General features: G+C 38.8%; 1 protein-coding gene across 2 annotated transcripts in view; it reads right to left on the minus strand.

The window, feature by feature from the left end:
• epha10 (EPH receptor A10) overlaps positions 1-22,077 on the minus strand; it is a 228,162-nt gene extending 206,085 nt beyond the window's left edge. For both annotated transcript variants that reach the window (XM_088328870.1, XM_088328869.1), the window contains exon 1: positions 21,923-22,077. In XM_088328870.1, coding sequence (XP_088184996.1) covers positions 21,923-22,001 — 79 coding nt within the window. In that variant the 5' untranslated portion in view covers positions 22,002-22,077. The remainder of the gene's footprint in view (positions 1-21,922) is intronic.
• Positions 22,078-22,371: the final 294 nt, after the last annotated feature.

Consider the following 22,371-nt stretch of genomic DNA (forward strand, 5'->3'; position numbering starts at 1 on the left):
TTAAACTTCAAGCATTTCAAGGATTTCAAACACCCCTAGGAACTCCGAGAATTGAACATAAATCACCATAAACGCTAAAGAAAAATCATAATAATCATAAACTGTGATAAAAGACCAAAAGAAATATAAAAATGCATAAAAGATAATAATATTGATTATATATTAATAATATACTAATAATAATTTTATATATTTTCACCCAAAATGTTTATTCAAAATATATATTAATTTATCAATGATCTCCTACTGGCAATGGACTCTGGCGCTTCATCACTTTTGCTGCTGCTGGACCTTAGTGCTGCTTTTGACACAGTGGACCATAATATCCTACTAGAACGGTTGGAAAAATGGATTGGTCTCTCAGGAACCGTCCTCTCATGGTTCAGATCCTACCTCTCAGATAGGACACACTGTGTTAAATATGGCGAAATGACATCTGAGCCCTTTAGTGTTACCTGTGGTGTTCCGCAGGGTTCAGTGCTTGGCCCCCTTCTTTTCAGCATTTACATGCTTCCATTAGGTGATATCATTCGCAAGACTAATATTAGTTTCCATTGCTACGCAGATGACACTCAACTATATCTCCCGATGGAGGAATCTGTCACACTAAACTGTGCAAATTTGGAGGCCTGCCTCACGGAGATAAAAGAGTGGATGTCACTCAATTTCTTGTGTCTTAACTCTGAAAACACAGAAAGGTTAGTGATTGGTACATCTAAATGCCGTGACTTATTCTCAAAAACTGCTGTGAACGTTGACAAATGTCACATCACACAGAGTGACTCAGTTAAAAATTTAGGTGTCATATTTCACCCCGATCTGTCCTTTCAAACACACGTGAAGAAAATTACTAGAACTGCTTTCTTCCATCTTCGCAACATTGCTAAAATTCGTCCTATACTGTCTCAGTCGGATGCGGAGATCATAATTCACGTGTTTGTTACCTCCCGTCTCTATTACTGTAATGCACTACTCTCCGGTCTCCCGTCCAGAATCAAGAGTCTTCAGCTGGTACAAAATGCTGCAGCGAGGCTTTTAACTAGGACAAAAAAGTCCGATCGGATCACGGCGATTTTGGCTAACCTGCATTCGCTCCCTGTTAGTCTAAGATGTGATTTCAAGGTTCTCTTAATATTATACAAAATCCTACATGGACTTGCTCCCTCATATCTTTCAGATCTGATTTCCCCCTATGTTCCAGTCCGAAGCCTTCGTTCTTAGAGCGCTAGTCTTCTGGTGATCCCAAGAGCCAAGAAGTGTTCCGCTGGTTCGAGAGCGTTCTCCATCCGGGCACCGGTGTTGTGGAATGCTCTCCTCCCTGAGATCCGATCTGCAACCTCAGTGGAAATGTTTAAATCTAAGCTTAAAACACACTTCTACTCTATAGCATATGAATAACCTATACTTTTCGTGGACATTATCTTTGTATTATTTGTGTTTGCAACATCCTTTGCTGTCTGGTAATCCTGAAAGGGGGATTCTACATGTGTGGTCCCTTCTCAAGGTTTCTTAATTTTCCCCATGTTGAGGTCTTTGAGTTTTTCCTTGCCCTCATGTAAGTTCCAGATCAGGGGATGATGTAATAATAGTCTGAAAAATAGTCCGCGTAATAACCTCTGCAGCCCTTTGAGACTTTTTGTGATTAGGGGCTATACAAATAAAAATGACTTGACTTGACTTTTACAAAACAGTAAATTACCATAAATTATATGAAGAAATATAAAGAATAATAAAATATAGAATAGTAGATTGTTTTTTTTTTATATTAAAAGAATTGTCTTTAAATGCTGTGGGCCAGTGAAAAAAATCAGCAGGGATCAAATGGCCATAGTTTGGTCACCTGTACTTTACAGGGTGTATATAAAGAATGTATTGAGAACTGAGGTAGTTTCGGTAAACAAAATGATCATTGGCAGGCCAGAAATGGCTCCCCGTGCCATAGTTTGGACACCAGGTTCAAAAATTGGACAAAAAACTGTCGGATTTGTCAAATATTTCACATACTGAAAAACAGCGAGAGTTTAAAAAAGAAAATCAACCACATACAGTAGGTGTCTTTGCTATGTATCATTGTGTAATCTTTAAATCCCTTCCAACAGCTCTGGGAATTCACAAATGATGACACATTTGCAGCTAAGCTATAACATGACACAAAAAGAGTAACTGAATGATGTCACTATTTAAATTTCGAGAGCTAAAGATACAAAACAAAAACAAAAAACAATTGTACGGAACCAGCCGCTAGGCAATTTGCAGTCTCGTGTAAATCTGCTTCATCCCTAGACCAGTGAATACGATTTATTTAGTGCTTTAAGCGCTGTTTAGCCATTTAACGGCAATCTTCTTCAAATGACCTTCCTGCAAAGTCCATTACTTTTAACTCCCGCGCTACTATCAAATCCAGACGTCACTAATTTGCTGTTAATTCCGTCCGCTCCATCCTTGAAACTAGCTTTAAACGTGAGGGAGGTTGAAGGGACATTGTGTATGAATTGATTACTAGATGTCGCTGTATTTTGTAGTGCACCTAAAACAGTGCTAACAAGAAAGAATATACACTATGCAGGCTAAAAGTGACGCTTTTTCTTATGTTTTATTTTTCTTTTTTTTTACACAGCCTTTAACAAGGTTTTTGACTCTTCAGGTACACATAGCAACAAGATGGCCAAAATATTTGTGGGAATGAGCGATTGAGTTATCTGTCTCTGTCCTGCCATGCCTAAAGCTAGCTGGGATAGGCTCAAGCACCCCCGCAACCCGACTGATAGATAGATAGATAGATAGATAGATAGATACTTTATTCATCCCCTAAGGGAAATTCACATTTCCAGCAGCATCCCTGAGCTGAGAACAATACAATAATAAAGCCAAAAGAATACAATATACAAATACCCAGTGTGACGTGCAAATGCCCACTTTAGCATGTTATATAGAGTAACTAAATAGTGCTACACAGAATACATAATGCAGTAAGATTCGGTAATATCCAATGTAGGTGGTGTGGTTTAATGTGGGCCTTTACTCTGCCGGGTGGAGTTAAAGAGCCTCATGGCATGAGGAAGAAAAGATCTCTTCAGTCTGTCCGTAGTACAAGACAGTGACAGCAGTCTGTCACTGAAACTGCTCTTCTGTCCGGAGATAATGCTGTGAAGCGGATGCGATGGATTGTCCATGATTGACCTCAGCTTTTTCAGTGCCTGTCTCTCAGCTACTGTTGTTAGGCTGTCCAGCTCTTTGCCCACAACAGAGCTCGCTTTCCTAGCCAGTTTATTGAGACGAGAGGCATCCTTCTTCTTGACGCTGCCTCCCCAACACGCTGCCGCATAGAAGAGGGCGCTTGCCACTACTGTCTCGTAGAATATTTTCAGGAGCTTTTTGCAGATGTTGAAGGAGGCCAGCCTTCTGAGGAAGTAAAGTCGGCTTTGCCCTTTCCTACATAGAGCTTCTGTGTTGGCAGTCCAGTCCAGTTTGTTGTCCAGCTGCACACCCAGGTATTTGTAGGTCTGGACAAATTCTACACATAGGATAAGCAGTGCAGATAATGGAAGAAATGATGTTTAGATGATAGTTCAAATATCGTTTTCCTATTATTCATATTAATGCTGTTGTTTTTAATGAATTTAGATTTTACCACTAAGAGGTGCTAAATATTACACACTGTCCCTTTAAGTTGAGGCCCATGTTATGTAAAATGAATGATAATTTCTCAAGCAACCTTTACATGACAGCTCATGCATTTTCTTCAAGCAATTCAATCTTTGCTTATTTTTCCATCCCTATTGTTTTAATGATTTCTTTTTACACACTGTCCCTTTAGAAGAAGACGAAGAATGGACGGAAAAGAAAAAAAAACACGTCTAATAAAAAAGTAGGACCACCTCCATCAACCCCAATAAAATGCATTTATATGTAAAAAGCTGTAAACAGCCACCCCTCCTGTCCTACAAATAGAAAAATAAATTCTATTAAATTTGAGGCTAAATCAAGTACAGCAAATTTTTTCAAGCAATTCTAGCAAGAAGAAATGCCATCTAATTCTCAATACAGGTCAAAATGCTGCAATCACCGTCCATATTGTTAAAGGAATAATAAATATGTAATAAGAGCAGGGAGAAAAAAAAAGAGATTTGTTTTGTTGGCGACATGGGAAAAAAAGCACTTGCTGAAACCGCGTAAACAACATTGGGGTTTTTTTCTGGGTAGTATGCTGTCCAGCGACAGGAGAAATCTGGGTTAACAAGATTCTTTTCAAATTTTTAATGTAGGGAAAACACGAACTACTGCTAAGCTCCCGAAGGCAAACATCGGAGTAAAAAAAAAGTTTCTTTCGTTGGTAAGTCATATTTCGTGACAAAATGCATTATTCTTGTCCAACAGATTGGCTAATTATTGATTTAATCTGAGGAGTAATTTCATTTTTATGCAGGTTAATCCGGAGGTCGCGATTACTACTCAATTTTTATTAGCGCAGCATTAAGTATTGTTTATTTCCCTTCACAATATAACCAAGCTCCATGTAACAAATGTAAATTATTAAAAAAAAATTATGAAAGGTGAATACCATTTTTTTAATCAAACTTCATTTGACTTTTTGGTAAATATTGCCTATAATAACCTTTATCATCTGCAAATGTAGTTTTTTTTTTCAAATCTTATCTAATTTTTCTGATATTTTAAACTTGAGTTTGGTTGAAATTAGATTATGTTTAGCATACTTTGCCTCTGTTAGCAAGTAAATCTAAGATCTGTGCAAAAGGGCTCTGTTAGGAAAGGAAGCTAGGTTTTTCAATAGCTAACGATGCTATGGCCTCCGTTAGGAAACTGGGAAATAAGATGGTAAATGGTCTGCATTTATATAGTGATTTTCAAGTCACTGAAGACCTACCAAAGTGCTTTACAATGTGCTTCACACTTACCCATTCATGTTACAGAAGCTAGGGAAGCAATGCCTTTTGTCATCTACAGAAGCTTAGTCTTTCATTAGCAAGAGGAACTTGGTGCCTTGTAACCTAGAGAAACTAAGTTATTTCGCTTTGTAAGCTAGGGTCACCGTTTTTTTCAATAGCCAGGCAAGGTGGATTTTTTTTTTTGGGCTTGCAAAGCAAGAGGCAGTGTAAGGAAGGGAGCGCTAGGTCTTTCACTATCTCGGAAGGTGTTCAATTATTTAAATGTGTCACTGGGTATGCTTTGATTATTGCTTGAGATTTTCAGTTATATATCATATTATTACTTTGATAATTACATTATGTATTTGATAGATATAAAGGCACATCATATCTATCCACATATTTTATTCAAATATTTACTTACTGTATTCATAAGAATGTATCCTTTCATTTCATTGTACTTTAGCCTTATCATATAACCTTGAAGAATTAGCTGTGTGCAGTTTTAAATATTTGTACATTAAGTTCTTGTAATGGGAGTTCCAGAAGTGTTGGAGCTCCATGTTCCATTTTGCAAATACAAAAATGTGTCCGTAGATTTTGGAAAGAGAAAGCTCTTGTGAACATTAGTTCCGGAGTGCACTCGGTTTTATTCTATTGCATAACTGTGTAATAAAAGCTCAACTAACCTGCGCTTTTTTTGTTTAAATACCTGGTCCGAATCCCAGAAGTGCAACACGCAGCGAGACAGGAAATGTCTACGCCAACAGAAGCTAAGGCCTCCTTTAGCAAGGGAAATAGGTCCTTTGTTAGCTATGGAAGCTAGGTCTTTCGTTAGTTTAAGAAGAGATGTTCTTCATTAGCTAAACAAGCTAGGTTCTTCTTTTGCAAGGTATTTTGCCATATCATTCATTAGTTGGGAAAGCTAGTTTCTATGTTAGAGAGCAGAACCTAGGTTGTTTGTTAGCTATAAACACCAAGTCATTTATTAGCTAGGAAAACTAAGTCCTTCATCTGCAAGGCACACCATGTCCTGCGTTTACTAGAGAAGGTAAGTCCCTTGTTAGCTTAAGAAGCTAGATAATTTGTTAGTTAGAAAAAACAGTTACTTTATTAGCCTGGTAAGCTATGTCCATTGTTTTGCTATCTATACTATGTCATCTGTTACTAAGCAAGTTAGGTCCTTTGTCAGCTAAGCAAGTCCCTTCATTTTCAGTTAGGAGAGCTAGGCTCTTATTTGGCCAAAGTAACTAGGTCATTCTTGAACTAGGTCTTTTGTTATCTATAAACACCTGGATATAATTTAGCAAGGCAAACTAAGTCCTTTGTTTGCTAGACACGCCATGTCCTCCATTTGGTAGAGAAGGTAGGTCCCTTGTTAGCTTGCGAAGCCAGATAATTTGTTAGTGAGAAAAAACAGGTATTTTGTTAGCATAGGAAGCTATGTCCACTGTTAGCTATCTACAATATGTTGCATGTTCCTAAGCAAGCTGGGCCCTTTGTCAGCATAGAAAGATCCTTCCTTTTCAGTTAGGAAAGCTAGGCTCTTATTGAGCTAAAGACACTAGGTCGTTCCCAAGCTAGGTCCTTTGTTAGCTATAAATACCATTACTTTTATTAGCTAAGTCCTTTCTTTGTTTGGCACGCTAGGTCCTTAGTTGACAGGGAAGCTCATCCCCTTTCAGTTATTAAAGTTAGGCTCTTACTGCGCTAAAGAAACTAGGTCGCCCATTAACTGGGGAAGTTAAGTCTTCCAATAGCTTGGAAAACTAATTTTTTCACTAGTTCTAAATAGACCTTGCTAATAAGATATATTTTTACTTTTCAAAATTACTTAGTTTACAAATACTTGTATCATAATTAAAAACAACCACTTGGTATTGTGCTCTACTGGTATGATAGAACAGGATCCACTTGTTTTTCTACATGAATACGTTTTTATAAGAACTGCATCCCCTACTCCATGTTCCACAGCGTTGCAGAATAATAATGACAAATGTAGGTAAACACAGTTCTGCGATGTCTCAGCGCATTTAGCAATTAGAAATACAAGACGCAATGGGCAGTGAGGCACTCCCTTCCTCGCCCCGACTTTTGTTTCTTGCAATCAGTATCATCGTCTCCGATTGGCCAATTGGCAATCTAGCGTCTTAATAGACTGCATTTGTGACTGGCCTCTAGACCCGCAAAGGTGACGAAGTTACCTCCAGGTTATCTGACAAACCAATTGACCTAAAACCGCCTGGCGCTGATTGCAATCATCGCCTAGTATGCCTACACAAATATTTCCTGCCAGGTTGAGAGGCCACAGCCAATCAAAATAAAGCTTTTGAAATGGTTGTTATCATTTTTGTCATGTTTTCAATTTCCATACAAAATGGTGGCAGCATTGAATTTAAATAAAAGTCTGTGCTATGTGTTTTCATTTCACCGCTTACTGCCGAATGCCAAACCATTCCATGTGCTGTTGATGTTTTTATCTGTCAATAAGGTCAATATTTATGGATTTAAATATTGCTTAGAATAGAAAATTAATAGCATATGGAAAATACAAAGTTGTATTCAGAACATTTTCCCCAATTTTTACTTGTATTTTATAGCCTATATGTATCATGTAGCATAATAAGCAATCAGCATGCGACGTTAGGGAATCCGTTAGCAAAGACCAGGATGACCAGGCTGCAATGGATATAGCGTGAAAATTGTTTTTAAAAAAAGTAAAATAACTAAAGTATAATATAAAATTAAAAATAAAAACTCAAATAAAAAGGATGACCAGGTTGCAATGGCTGTAGCATTAACAAACAATACATAGACATTCACAACATGAAATATAGGTCATTCATGAGCTATAGAATAGGTGTGTGTTTTAAGCCTAGATTTAAACAGTGTCACTGAGGTTGCAGATTGAATCTCAGGGGAGAACGAACCAACTCATTTTTTACAGTCTAGGGCTGCAATGTTTGTGGAGAAAATGTAGTAAAATTAAACAAATGTGAGTCTTGTAAAACAAGCTAAATGTTGCTGAAAATACACAGAATAATCAAAAATAGTTAGTTTGGAAGGCTAGGTTGTTTATTTGCTGGGGAAGCTAGGTACTTCATTAGCTACTAAAGCATGGGCCTAAGTTGTTCAGTGATTTTTTTTTTGTCCTTCATTGGTAAGGGAAGCAAGTTACTCCATTAAGTAAGGAAGTTAGGTACTTTGTTAGCTAGGGAAGCCAGAGCATTTATTAGCAAGGAAAGCTAGTTCCTTTATTAGCCAGGGCAGCTTGGTCCCTCATAAAATAGGGGAGCTAGGTCATTTGTCAGCTATCCAAGCTTGGGCCTCCGTTAGCAATGAAGGCTAGGTCCTTCATGAGCAATGAACATTAGTTTGTTCAGTAGCTAGGCCCTTGTTTACTAAGGAAGCTAGGTACTTTGTTTGCTAGGTAGGCTAAGGAATGGTAGGCATTTAGAAAATATAGTTTTACCACAATACTCAGAAACTCAGATAAAAGGCCAGTTTGCGGTCGCCCAAGATTGACTAAGTAGAGTCGCTTATGCACGCCTTCACGTCGGTCTGCTGGTTAATGAGTTTGAAAGGTCAAATCCTCCTCAGGAAGATTAATAGGGTCTGTAAGACACGAAGCTAATGGTTTATGAGGCCCCGTCGGATAAATTTCCGAAGCGACGGTTGTCAACGGTGGAGACGGGATGAGGGATTACAAAATGCTCAACGGGTGTCGGCCGAGCTACTCCTATTTGCTATTTAGTTAAAATGAATTATTAGGGGGGCAGATACAGCAAATCTCTCAATTTAGAAAAAAATCACGACTAAGAAGCACATTCCAACCATTTTCATTTCACATTTTCCTAAAAATGATTCATCGCAAAAATATCCGACATTTGAGGAAACACAACAACTATTTATTTTTTTGTAATCAAAATGTGCGGAGTTTGTATGTTCTCCCCGTGCTTGCGTTTCCTCCGGGCACTCCGGTTTCCTACCACATTCCAAAGACATGCATTTCAGGTGAATTGGCCGGTCCAAATTGTCCCTACGTGTGACTGAGCGAGTGAGTTGTCTGTCCCCGTGTGCCCTGCGATTGGCTGGCAACCAGTTCAGGGTGTCCCCTGCCCGCTGCCCATGAATGCTGGGATGGGCTCCAACACCCCCGCGACCCTACTGAGGACAAGCGGTGCAGCTGATGAGATGAGATGAGAAAATGTGCATGATTACTTTTAAGCCAAAAGTGCTACCATTAGCAGTTAGCGGCCTAGTCAACAATGTTAGCATTAGCAATAGTAGTTAAGGTCCGGGAACCTGGCATTAGCTTTCTTAATTGTTTCTGGATTGCAATGTCTTTATGAAACAGGGATGATGGAAACCATGTGTTGAACAAACTAGTCAGCTCCAAACTAATTTCAACATGTAATCCCTTAGAGGAAGGGTCTCAAACTCGCAGCCCTCAAGACAATAGTTTGGGGCCCCCACCATAATACAAGAGCTTAAATGTTGGTGCGGCCTGTGCAAGGTTGATATGAATGCTAATCAGTGAGGCAGGGCTTAAAATTCACACACTACAAAAAAATAAAATAACAGAAATACGTCTGCCATGTGAAAGCAAAGTTATAAGTGATCTTGCCCAAAATACTAGCACTAGATAGATAGATAGATAGATAGATAGATAGATAGATAGATAGATAGATAGATAGATAGATAGATAGATAGATAGATAGATAGATAGATAGATAGATAGATAGATAGATAGATAGATAGATAGATAGATAGATAGATAGATAGATAGATAGATAGATAGATGGATGGATAGATGGATAGATAGATAGATAGATAGATAGATAGATAGATAGATAGATAGATAGATAGATAGATAGATAGATAGATAGATAGATAGATAGATAGATAGATAGATAGATAGATAGATAGATAGATAGATAGATAGATAGATAGATAGATAGATAGATAGATAGATAGATAGATAGATAGATAGATACTTTATTCATCCCCGCAGGGAATTTCACAAGCGTACATAGTTAAGGTAGAAGGAACTGGCCAGATAGATAGAAGCTAAATGCAATATGTAGTTCCTCATAAGAACACACAAAAACACAACAGTAAGAGAAAGGTGGTCAAATAAAATAAATTTCACGAGTATGAACCACTGAAGTGATAATAGTGGCAAAAGCTAAGCTAGCCACCGACATGATGCTATTGCTTGATGCGGTTAGGGGCAGTGTCAGCGTAAATATCAGCTTAATCTCGGGAAGTATTGCCAGAACAAAACAGAAATTGTAAGAGACCCAAGAGACTATCTTTCATTTTTTGAGATCAGGATTTTGTTTACGTTTGACAAGATTAGAGGGAGGGAGGGAGCGAGAGAGAGAGAGAGAGAGAGAGAGAGAGAGAGAGAGAGGGAGAGAGAGAGAGAGAGAATAGAATAGAATAGAATAGAATAGAATAGAATATACCTTTATTGTCATTGTTACAGAGAGAGAGAGAGACAGAGAGACAGAGAGACAGACAGAGAGAGAGAGAGCGAGAGAGAGAGTGGGAGGGAGAGAATTAGGACATTCACCTAACACTTAAAAGGTCCCTTGCTTAAGACCTTAGAAGCATTGCAGAAAGGACACCCCTCGCTACTTCACGCTTCGGTCTTCACTGGTTCACTGCTTTTGCTGATTTTAGAATAAATTGTCTTTATTGTAATTGATATCAGTGTATTGTGCATTGTGTACTGAGCAGGGAGGGATGGGGCGCCCCCAGGCTGTGCTTGCCCAAGACACACCACAGTAAATGGTGCCTCTACGACCGTAGTGTTGAAGGGAACCAACCAACCAACCATATATGTCTGCTACATTTCCGATTTTGGTTTTCCCTTTGGACAGGATTTAGTAGGGATTACAAAAAAAACAGTAATAGATTGCCGTGGCGTTAGTCACCCTACACGAATCAATACGGTGCTCCAAAATCTATAGTCCACATTTATTGATAACCTTTCCTGGCAGTGTCTAAAAGCAACTCCTTGCTTTGCTGTGTGCATACATTTCGACCCGGCATGGCATGACCGCTGAACATGGAGTGCTGCTAAAATTAGGATTTCTTTTTCATCCAACTTTTCATTAAAAACAACAACCAATCATTTTTGAAGAATTTCTTACACTCTAGTACAAATATCCAAACTAATTCAGAAATGCCAATTAAAGGATTAAGTTACTGGTGACTTGTGTTACGCTTGAAAGTTGCTGGCTTTGAGTTAACTCAAGTTCAAGCTGCTTCATCTTGACATTATCCTTAAAAAATGGCTTTAGGTAGGTTAAGCTTCAAAGTGGCTTTGCATCAATTCAAAGTTGCTTTAACTAGACTTTGGAAATCATTGGATAAGGCTTAAAAACTACAGTACTTTGAGTTAGCTCAAGTTAAAGTGTTAGAGCTGCTTCGACTTGACTTTGGGCTTTGAATTACCTTTGATGAAGTAAAACTTGAAATTGGCTTAGTTAACTCAAGTTAGGGCTTCAAAGCCATTTCAACTTGACATTGGGCTTTGAAAAGGCTTTACATACTGTAGGTAAAACTTGAAAGTGGCTATAGCATTTAAGCCTATTTGATTCGACTTTGGCCATTGAATAGCAGTTTCTTCGGGCAACGCTTCAAAAAAAACAAAACATTGAGTTAACTTACCTTTTGCAACACACTTTGGATTGACTTTGCCCATGGAGCCATCTTTATGTAGCTAAAGATTCAAAGTGGCTTTAAGTTAACTCAAGTTAAAGCTTTAAAGCTGCTTTGACTTCAATTTGGACATTTAATTGGCATTACAGAGGTAAAGCTTTTAAGTGGCTTCAAGTTAACACAAGTTAAATCTGTCACAATTCTTTGATTTGACCTTTACTAACAAATCGCCACTTAGGTAAAGCTTGAAAACAACTTGGATTAAACTTCAGGTAAAACTTTCAAGACACAACAACTTGACTAACATTATGCAGGTTAATCTTCAAAGTGGCTTTACTGTCAAGAACCGAAACAGGATCAGGACCCAAATGTGTGACGTTTCTCACAAAAGCCTTTTATTTTACGGGTAAAAGGGAGTCATCCACGTTAAGCAGCAGTCTGGCGTGGAAGGATAGGAAGCCAGAGGCCGACGAGATCGATACCAATTGCCCGAGCAGATATCAGACGGATGGGGTCGATACCGTAGAGGACGGGACGGACAGGATTGATATCAAAACACGATATCGAAATTAAATAGGACAAACTAGACGGGAACAAAACTGGAAACCAATATTAAACAACGGAAAAGACATGATTGATATCAAAACAGGGTATCAAAATTAAATAGGACAAACTAGACGGGAACAAAACTGGAAACCAATATTAAACAACGGAAAAGACATGATTGATATCAAAACAGGGTATCAAAATTAAACAGGACAAACTAGACGGGAACAAAACTGGAAACCTATATTAAAAAGGACAAAATAAACGGGAACCATACCGGACAGGAAATAACAACAGGAAACAGGACCGAGTCAAAACCCACATCTTGCGGGGCAGAGGTTCGTTGACGGACTGACAAAGGAAGAGTGAGAACACTGAGCTTAAATAGACGGAAAGCCAATCCGTCAACGAGCCGCAGATGGCGCGAGACGGGCGGGGCCAATTGGGCGCCATGGCAACCGTGACATTTACGTTAACTCAAGTTAAAGCTTTAAATCTGCTGCAACTTAACTTTGGCCCTTGAAATATCATTGGTGAAGCGTAAATTGAAGAGTGACTGAGTTTTCATTCTCATTTCATTTTTAGTGCTCAGATAAACATTGTGAAAAGTTAAATAAAAAAACATTGAAAAAAATAATATCGAAAAAACACAATATAAAATATACTTGATATATTTTAATTATATTGTATACATCAAGTATTAAATTTTCTATTTTTCTAACATTCAAAACGTATATTATACTTCTTAGAAGCTTGAAACCATCTTAAATATTTGTTTCTAACTTCATTTTACTGTGTTTTTTTCCAGTTTAACTATTTTTTTAATTCAAATACCGATCTGGAGAAATCTTACCAACGCAAGTTTAATAAGAAAAACAGAAACTACAAGAAAAGAAGCCAGGCATTTCTTAGCAACAAGAACAGGAAGGCTAGGCGACAAAAGTACAGAAGGAAAAAAAAATAACTCAGCACAAAGAGGAAAGAGCAAGACTGCTTCAATCACGGTTTCAATTAGCTGCTAGAACAAGAAAATAATGACTGAAAAGTGCAGGATCGATATCCTGTATTGCTGCCTCCGGTTTCTTAAGTTTGTTTAAGTTTACAAAATAGTAGTCTCAGTGACGGAATTATGTTCTTTTGACGTAGAAGAAAGCTAGTTAAATGACTAATTCATAGAGCTGAAATAACAATCTAAGTTCATCTTTAAAGAAGAATTTACTAAGCAATGATTTTCTTTATTTCTTAATTACAGTAGTAACTTTAAAAAAAATGCAAACAGACAATTAGGCTGACAAAGATGTTCTGGCTAGGTGCACTGCAGTAGCTAGTACTGTCTTTCCTAGTCATCTCTATATGAAAATATTTTTAAACAGCCATAGATACAATTCCGTACTGTGCAGTGGTAGATACCTGTGGGTAATTGTTAGCTAGCAAGCTAAAATTCCAGAAAATAAACAAAAATGTCATACAATAGGTCAATAGTCAGTAAAAAATTAACATATGTGGCAATAAAAACGATTCATCGTATTCATCGAAGGATGACTAGGAAAAATAGAGAAGTAATGCTAATTGCTAAGCTAACTAGTTTTAGTTCAACTTAAAATAAAAGGCAGAAGGCACTTTTGTTGGAATGCAAGCTGTTCTGGCCTTCCTTATAGCGCAATCCATTATCCACAGTCGACTATTGCTGAGAACTGAGGGCACATGTGTCTTTCAGTTTTGGGTTGCTCAAATATGGCATTGTGGCCCGCCTAAAATAAACTGCACTCGTTTGGCCGCAATTGATAATCCCCATACGACTATTGCTGAGAACAGGGGCTGGCAGAGCACATTTGCTTTCGGTTCAGGTTGCTGAAGCGTGGAGTAGTGGCCCGCCAAAAATGAACTGCATTGTTATGGCCACAATACAGTATCACCATTCAACCATTGCCGAAAGCAGGGGCTGGCAGTGGATGTTTTTTTTTTTGGTTTAAAACGCTGAAGCGTGATATTGTGGTCAATCTTAAATGAACTGTACGGTTTGTAGCCGTGATCCAGTATACCCAGTTGAGTATTGCTGATTTCCAAAATGACGTACACACATAAGTTGCTTATCCATCCATCCATTTTCTGCACCACTTATCCTTATGTCCTCCGGGCACTCCGGTTTCCTCCCACGGAGGGGTCGCGGGGGTGCTGGAGCCCATCCCAGCTATCTTCGGGCAGTGGGCAGGGGACACCCTGAACTGGTTGCCAGCCACTCGCAGGGCACACAGGGACAGACAGACAGTTTGCTCACTCATTCACACCTAGGGACAATTTGGAGCGGCCAATTAACCTGACATGCATGTTTTTGGAATGCCCGGAGGAAACCCACGCAGGCACAGGGAGAACATGTAAACTCCACACAGGAAGGTTTGATCCCATGACCTCAGAACTAACCTCTGCACTACCGTGCTGCTGCTTAACCATTATATAGATATTTAAAAATATAAAATTTACTAAGTTATTATAAAATATTTTATAAAAACTCAATGGTTGCCACAGGAGAAATAACCTTTTCAAGAGATATGAATAATCCACACCAAAAGTATTTAATTAACAAAAATTAAGGACATTTCAATCTATGTACAGACCCCAAAACTAATTCTTATTTCCCCACTGATTTATTTGATTTTTTTATGAACAAGAAGATGCATTCAAGGAAAGAAGGAAATATATATATTCCGGGGCTAAAAATATTCCCACAGTGGGATCATTTCTGTCAGATGAGACACGATAGCGAGGCTTATATGGAAATACTGTACGCTGCGGCAAAGATGTCCCCGTTGTGAGAGCGAGCAGCCTGGCTCACCTCGCCAGCCAAAACAATTACAAGTCGGCTTTAGGTCGAACCCCTGACCCCACAAGTTGGACTTTTAGGACTTTGGCGGAAGTTTTTTAAAGGAATACTTTGTGTCTTCATTTGTAGTCACAATGCCTCAAAGTCATGAATACAGATGAGTGAGTACTTAGACCAAACATCAGTATCAGACCCAAAAAACATGAGTTTTTTCAGGGCCGAAACCAATACCAATTATAAGCATTAGTTTAAAGGGAGGATGGGCAAGTAACGATACCAGTTTGTCGTGTCGTATGAGTGAAAACCATTACCAGAAGTTGGCATCGGTTCAAAAACATATTTGAAAGTATTATTACTCGCAACTCTTTGGGGCGATTTACAAACAGGAACTAGAAGTTATAGTGCAAATCAGTGGGTGCAAAACCTTTTTTAAGCTGAGAGCTACTTTTTTGTTACTGATTACCACAAAGGGCATACATTAGCAACTCATATAATTAGTTAGCTCTTATAATGTTATTGCTATGTTATTACCTGGTTGTAAATATAAGAAGTGGGGTTAAACTAAATACACTTAAACATTGTTTGTAAAGACACTGATCATGCCGGTTAGAAATCAAATTACCTGCAAAATGACTATGACCCATCACTCGTGAGCTGTTTTCAGAAGCGGTCCCAGAGCTACTGAGGTGCTCTTAGGGGGCTACCTGGTGGCCATAGGCACCACATTAGAGACCCCTCGTGTGGAATAATAGGTCATGACGCCGCAATATATCCTGGTGGAAATTAGGGATGAATAAGTACGATACCAGGTACTAGGGTTGATACCAGCCATATCTTACTTCAATTGCAAAAATTAGGAGAAATGTTATAATTTATTTGCTTTCTATTGTTATTGATTTATTGCTAGTGTTTTTTGGTATCTTGGTTCTATTGTCGTTGTTATCTTGTATAAGCAATTACCGTAAATTCTGGACTACAGACTAAACTACGATTAAAAGTCGAATGTGCAAATTATACAGAAGAAACTCAACTTTGTTTTTGTACAGGAAGCAATGCTTTTTAAGCTGCAGGCTTAAGCAGCCATAGTATTAAATCCTTCACGTCCATGTTTTACATTTAAAAAAAAAAAAAGAGGAAATTAAAAAAATTAAGACGCCCATTTGTGGACTGTCTAATGCACATCACGAATTAGATGGAGGCATTTGGCTATCAACATAGTTACTCGCGTTCACCCATGCTTCATTGAATTTCTTCACTCTGACATTCAGAGAACTTGGCAGAAAACATGCTTTGTATTATTCAAACAGTCGGATTCCCTGGTCCGCACCAGTTCTAAGCCAGTTGCTCTCTGCAGACGATATGAACCGCCAGGGACACGCCACCAAACAAGCCGCGCAGCATTTAAAGCCGTGAGGAATACATTTGTCGGAAAAAAGTAGCGGTTTGTTGTCTGGAATTTACAGTTCTATAGAATTGAGGTCAGTTTGGAAAAGTGGTATCAAAGATCCCCAATGGAAATGATCACCATTGCATTGCATGCAAAGCCGGGTAAAATCCCACAAATGCATGACAAGCCAGGCATCATGCAAACACGTCACAATCTCGCCTCGGTTGTGCATTTATTGTTCTGCAAGCGAAGGATTTTGATGGGGGTTGGGGGGAGTAGGGCAAGCAAGGAGGCATGTGGAAGTAAATGAGAGCCCGATGAGATGCCAAGGTGTGTTAGCGGTGAAGCGCCGGGAATGAGAAAAGCCCGCCGGAAAGGGAGAGGGGGAGTGGCTGGGTCGACTCTGTGGGGGTTCTACGCCACCTCACTTCGTGGGGGTCATTTTGTTGGAGAGGGGGAACGTATAAATAGGGAAAAGGTGGAAAAACAAAAACCTATTTTCATCTTAGAAGCATTGTAGAAAGGAGACCCCTCGCTACTTCACTGCTTTTGTGGATTTTAAACTAAATCGTCGTATTGTAATTGATATCAGTGTATTGTGCATTGTGCACTGAGCAGACAGCACACAGCAAGTGGTATCACGGCGGCAGATTAGGGGGGCTTTGTGTGTTGGATTGCCCAATTATGCCACAGTGTGTGCGTAAGGGTGATAGGCTAGTGTATGCTATGAGTCAAACAGCCTTGGTGGGCATGCGAACAAGGAAACGTGTATAGTCCCGCCCCCCTCAAAAAACAATCTGCTGAGACTAGATACAGATGAGCTAGTGTTTCAGTGGCTCGTTACATTGAAAATGAAGTCATCATTTGAATCAGACCCTGGGAAAAGTCACCCCCCTTTTAACAAAAGTTTACCGGGGATAATGGATCGCGGCCACGGAGTGCTGTTTATTTTAGGCAAAAAGAATTTAAAAAAGAGCTGACACGCATGACATAAAATTGCCCTATGTGCCACCACGATCAGCAATAGCCAACTCGTGCTAATGGATTGCAGCCAAAATAGTGCCGTTCATGTTAGGCGGGCCACAATGGAAAAATGTGCTCTGGCAGCCCTTGTTCTTAGGAAGAGTAGACTGGGAATAATGGATTACGACCACAAATGTGCATTTAGTTTTCAGTTGGCCAGAATGCCCACCTGCCGCACACCTTCAGCTAGTCCCCACTAGCAGTAATATGGGTTTGGGGATAATGGAATATAGCTGCACGAGTGCATTAAGTTCTAGGTGGAAATAAGGTAACGACAAAATAAGAACCGCTAAGCTGAAAAAAAAGGTGCTGTGCAGGTCTATACTCGCAGCAATATGTGATCAAGGATAATTGATTCAGGGAGACTTTCTGTTTTCTCCATGCTCTAAAATTCATTTCTGACACTATGAGTAAAAAACAGTGTGATAATGATATAAAATGGAATCCCAATTCTGTATGTGATCTGGTGGCCTGGATTTGATCCCTGATTCATGCAATATTATGAGGTTATGATTTGCGCTAGTTTTCGACTGATCAATCGTAGCACTAATAAGTATACAAAATGCGCAGTGGTTATTCATGATTAAATGTGGTAGCTTTTGCTGTAGTTTCAATTCATGCGCCTTACAGTCCAGTGCGCCTCATATAAGAAAATAAATGAGAAGAATATGTTTGGGGGTTGCGCCACATAATCCAATGTGGCTTATACATGGTTTGTACGGCCTTTTCATTGCCAAATACTGTACAAGCATTTTTTAAAGACTTTTAAAGCCAAATTTCGAATTTCTCCAGTCCCATTAAAAGAAAAAATCTGGTGATAAATGTATTTGCAAATACGATTTTTAATCTTGCATACGCATTCATAAAGACATATGGTTTTCAGATCTTGAGGAAATATAGACAAATCTCTCATGGTTTGGTATAAATTAAATTAATATGTAGTTAAAATTTTCAGTTGATGCAAGTTCTACTCATTAAAATTTACCACTGGGAAAGCTATCTAATCCTTAAAGTAATACAAATTTCGGAGTGCTCCGTTTAGGTGTAGCATGCACCTATCCTTATGGGCGCGACCCGTAAGAGGCAATGATGCTTCATTGGACAAGGATATACAGACCAATGCCAGCTGCAGTTAATCAAAAGGAAATAAGTGCTGTGGAAAACCACCAGAGAACAGTGTTGGCGTTGTTTTTAGTCAGACATGTTGAGAAACATACCAATATTTTCAAGCATTTCATACACTTTTCAAACTTTGGAAACCAAACTTTAAAATTTAAGCATTTTCAAGGATTTCAAGCACCTGTAAGAACCCTGTAGACTGCTCTTGAATCTTTATGTTGCGTGGTGGGTACATTATTTGGACCTGGTCATTTTTATAGGAAGCTCACATGCTGAAAAAGTCTGAGGTGATCCTCCAGGGATTGGCACGCCTCCATCTGGCAACAAACGGAAGCGACTGCGTGCAAAAGTGCGGCTTGATTGCTCCTCCCAACAAGAGGTCACTTCAGCGTCCACTCGGAAATTATATATTTCACTTGCGATTGCGCTCGTAGTACTCACGTTTGCCGTACTGTGCGTGTCAAGTACGCGCGCGGATTCGTTAGCTTGCACGTGCGTCTTGAAGTGCTAGCGGTATAGCGGCTGTCAAGTGATGTAGATATGTTTTAGCATCTGCTCGCCTGAGTTAAGACGTCCGACGCTACTTGAAGCAGGCATGCGTGAGCACGCACCAGATAGGAAAAAAGAAGGCCAGTAAATTAAAAATGCCGCTCGAAACGGAGGGATTTAATTTTACAATCAGAAAAATAGTTGACGTTGGTAAGGAAGGGTTTTAGTCCAAAGTTACTGTTGGGTTCTTCAGAATGATACCAGTATGATAACTGAAATGAAAACCTTATCCCCAATAAGGAAAAAAATACAGTAGTACAGCATTTTCCCATAAGGCTTCAATTCATTTAACACAATTTTCTCTTTTTGAACTTCCTGAATGTGAATGATACTGGTAACACAAGTTTGATATCAGGGGTACTTTTCCGTTTACTTTAGACCAATAACAGTCACCAATAGAAATACTGGGTTCAGATTTTGTTAAGTATGTTGATGCATTTCGTATATTAGTATAAACCCAATACTAATAATTTGATGTGGAACTTTTATGATTACTATTATCATTTACAGACTGATAAAGCAAAAGTATTCACACTTAAGTAGTTTCAATGATACCGTATATTATCGTTAAGGATACTGCTTTGTATTTTGATGAATCAGAAACTATTCAGCTACTACTCAAACGTCTACTTTATGATTGTGATAAAAAAAAACATTCAAGGGGAATACTGTGTGATATTTTCCCCCAGAGTGAAACAATTAAACTTCAGTAGACAAGCATGATCGCATATTGATATCAGTTGCAGTCGACTTCTTTAAACAATCTGATCTTGTAATATGGAGTCCCTGTACAAAACCCACATGATACAATTTCTACCAGTACGCCTTAAAAATGCCAAGTATTTGTATCGCCGCCATCCAAATATCTGGAAAATCTGCATGATGATTATTAATATTATAAACAGAAACACACCACAATGAGTTCTCACTCTTCAATAGTTTCCACTAATGATTTTGATACTTCTGCTACCAATTAAGTATTACCAAGACCTTAAAATAAGGCCAAGTATCACTCAAAAGCAAGATTTTGATATGTGATTTAATTTCAGTCCGATACTACTACCAGTACACAACTCTTGAAAAATAACTGAAAACCCTACTAAACACTGAACCCACAAGTATCTACTTCTGATATTAACCTCATATTATAATTATTTCTAGTTCCTAATTAGATTACAGTCACAATAGGACAATGGATGATATTAGGCACCACAATGCGTATAAATACTTTGATAATCATATAGAGCCTGTTTGGATACCATTTTGATAACATGACTAGGATAAATGCTATATAATCATATAGATATAGGATTTCTTTTATCCATATGAAACTATTGCCATTAAGCAGCTTGAGTAGTCAACAAACCAAAGTACTGATAGTTACGGATTCTGATACTTCTGATGCTAATATGCTTTTCTAATGTTTAACTCCTGACTATTAAGAAAAAAAGTATCGGGCAGTTCAAGTAGATATATCAAACATGGTATTGGCCAATATGTGGTATTTCTTGATACCACTTCGGTACTTAATAGTTGAGTTGTCCAAAAAAACTATGAGTGTTGTCTGTCTGATACAGGTGCCAGAAATTTATTTTTTTTCTTCCCTGAATAATATCTCAGGGAAGAAAATATGGGACTCATGCCAATACCACTTAACACTGACACCACTTCAATTGTTATAATGTGGGCTCCAATCATATGATTATTTTATTTGTACACGATTAAAAAGAGGAGAGCAGTTGATATTATCGGGCACCATCTTGAAGAAAATAAATAAGTAGGCATGGGTATCGGCCATTTTTGTAAGTAGCAATATTAAACACAGGTATTGGCTTCAATAAATATTTTCAATACCCATATATATAAGTTATAGTTGAGCTGTCAACAAAAATTGAATCCGTCTGATACTGGTATCTGGAATACATTTCATTTATTCCCAAATCAATACCATTACTGTACTAAACTTAATATGAATTATCTATCAATACCAAGCTCTTAAGCACTGATATTTTTGATATGTTGACCTCCAAACTAAGATTCCTTTAGTTGCAAACAACAAAAGGGGTAACAGGTACCATTTTGTATATTTGAATACTCTTTATGGTCGTTGATATCAATGTTCATATCAATTATATTCAGCGAGATTAAACATGACACTCCAGGGTAAACATGACATTAAAGTGCTTAGAGACTGGCCCAACTGATGAAAAATAGCACAAAGAAAAATATTATACTGTAACAAAAGTGCAATTAAATGTAGTGCAATGACATAAGTCGCAAGATATAAGCAAAATGTATCTGCAAAATAACTATTTTACTGTACTGTAGGTGAATCTGTTTTCTGACAATCCGGACAATTATGAGACGGGACTTTTGAATACGCAGATCTCAAATGTCAGCTTTTGGTTTTATTCGAGGGAGGGGTATTACTTTTACTGTATGTACTGTATGTAGAAGAGCAAAAAGGCAAAATCAGACAAACCAAGTTGATCGATCATTTCAAAGTGCTCATATTACCAAGCATTTAACAACAACACACGTAAAAACACCCACAAAAGCGTTATAATAAATACAACATCACATCCCCACCCTCACCCACGCGCCCCCATGCCCAAAAAACTGGACAAGCGTTCAAGAACGCAGACCAGCCAATGAGAAGCAGACAAAGAAACCAGTTGCACAAAAGATGCTCTCACTCAATCAAAACGCTCGATTTACATCTGGTTGAATTCTGATGCACAAGAAAACACAAAATCAGGAAATTAATTCCAGTGCACTTTTGCTATCGAACTCATAGCATGCTCTTTAAACAACGCGTGCACGCGCAGCGCAAATGCGTACGAGTCGCTTCGAGAAATTAAGCAGGTTTCGGATTTGGAGCTGAGGGGCGAGCACGCGCGAACGCATGCGTGCACGTACCTTCCTCCGCGCGCGAGTCCCCCAAATTGTTGAGCAATAAAATCCATAGCAGCCCAATCATGTTTTTAGGGAGATCCATTTCGGTGTGGAAGCTTCCGCGAGGTTCTTGTCATGTCTCGCGCGTAAAGCTTCCTTCCAAGCGCGCTCCCGGTCGCCGTCCGGGTAAATTGTGCTCCAGTGAGGCAGGCGCGGGGCTTATTTGTAAACTCGGGGGCGGGGCTTGGAAGGGTGACAGACCAATGGCAAGGAGGCGCGCCGTTACGTCGGCGCCAGGTGTCGGAAGAATCAAGCGCAGCGTAAATTCCACCGATGCCCACATCGGGATCATTTTAAAACAACAGAAAAAGCCTATAAGCAGATACAATTTAAGGATTATTTTTAATAGCATATCGATTCCTTAATCCAAATTTGGAGCATTTCTATTTTAGAGACAATGTGACCAATATTAT

Source organism: Urocampus carinirostris, chromosome 2 (genome assembly GCF_059441175.1).
Source record: "Urocampus carinirostris isolate Australia breed hairy pipefish chromosome 2, RoL_Ucar_1.0, whole genome shotgun sequence".
Lineage (NCBI taxonomy): Eukaryota > Metazoa > Chordata > Actinopteri > Syngnathiformes > Syngnathidae > Urocampus > Urocampus carinirostris.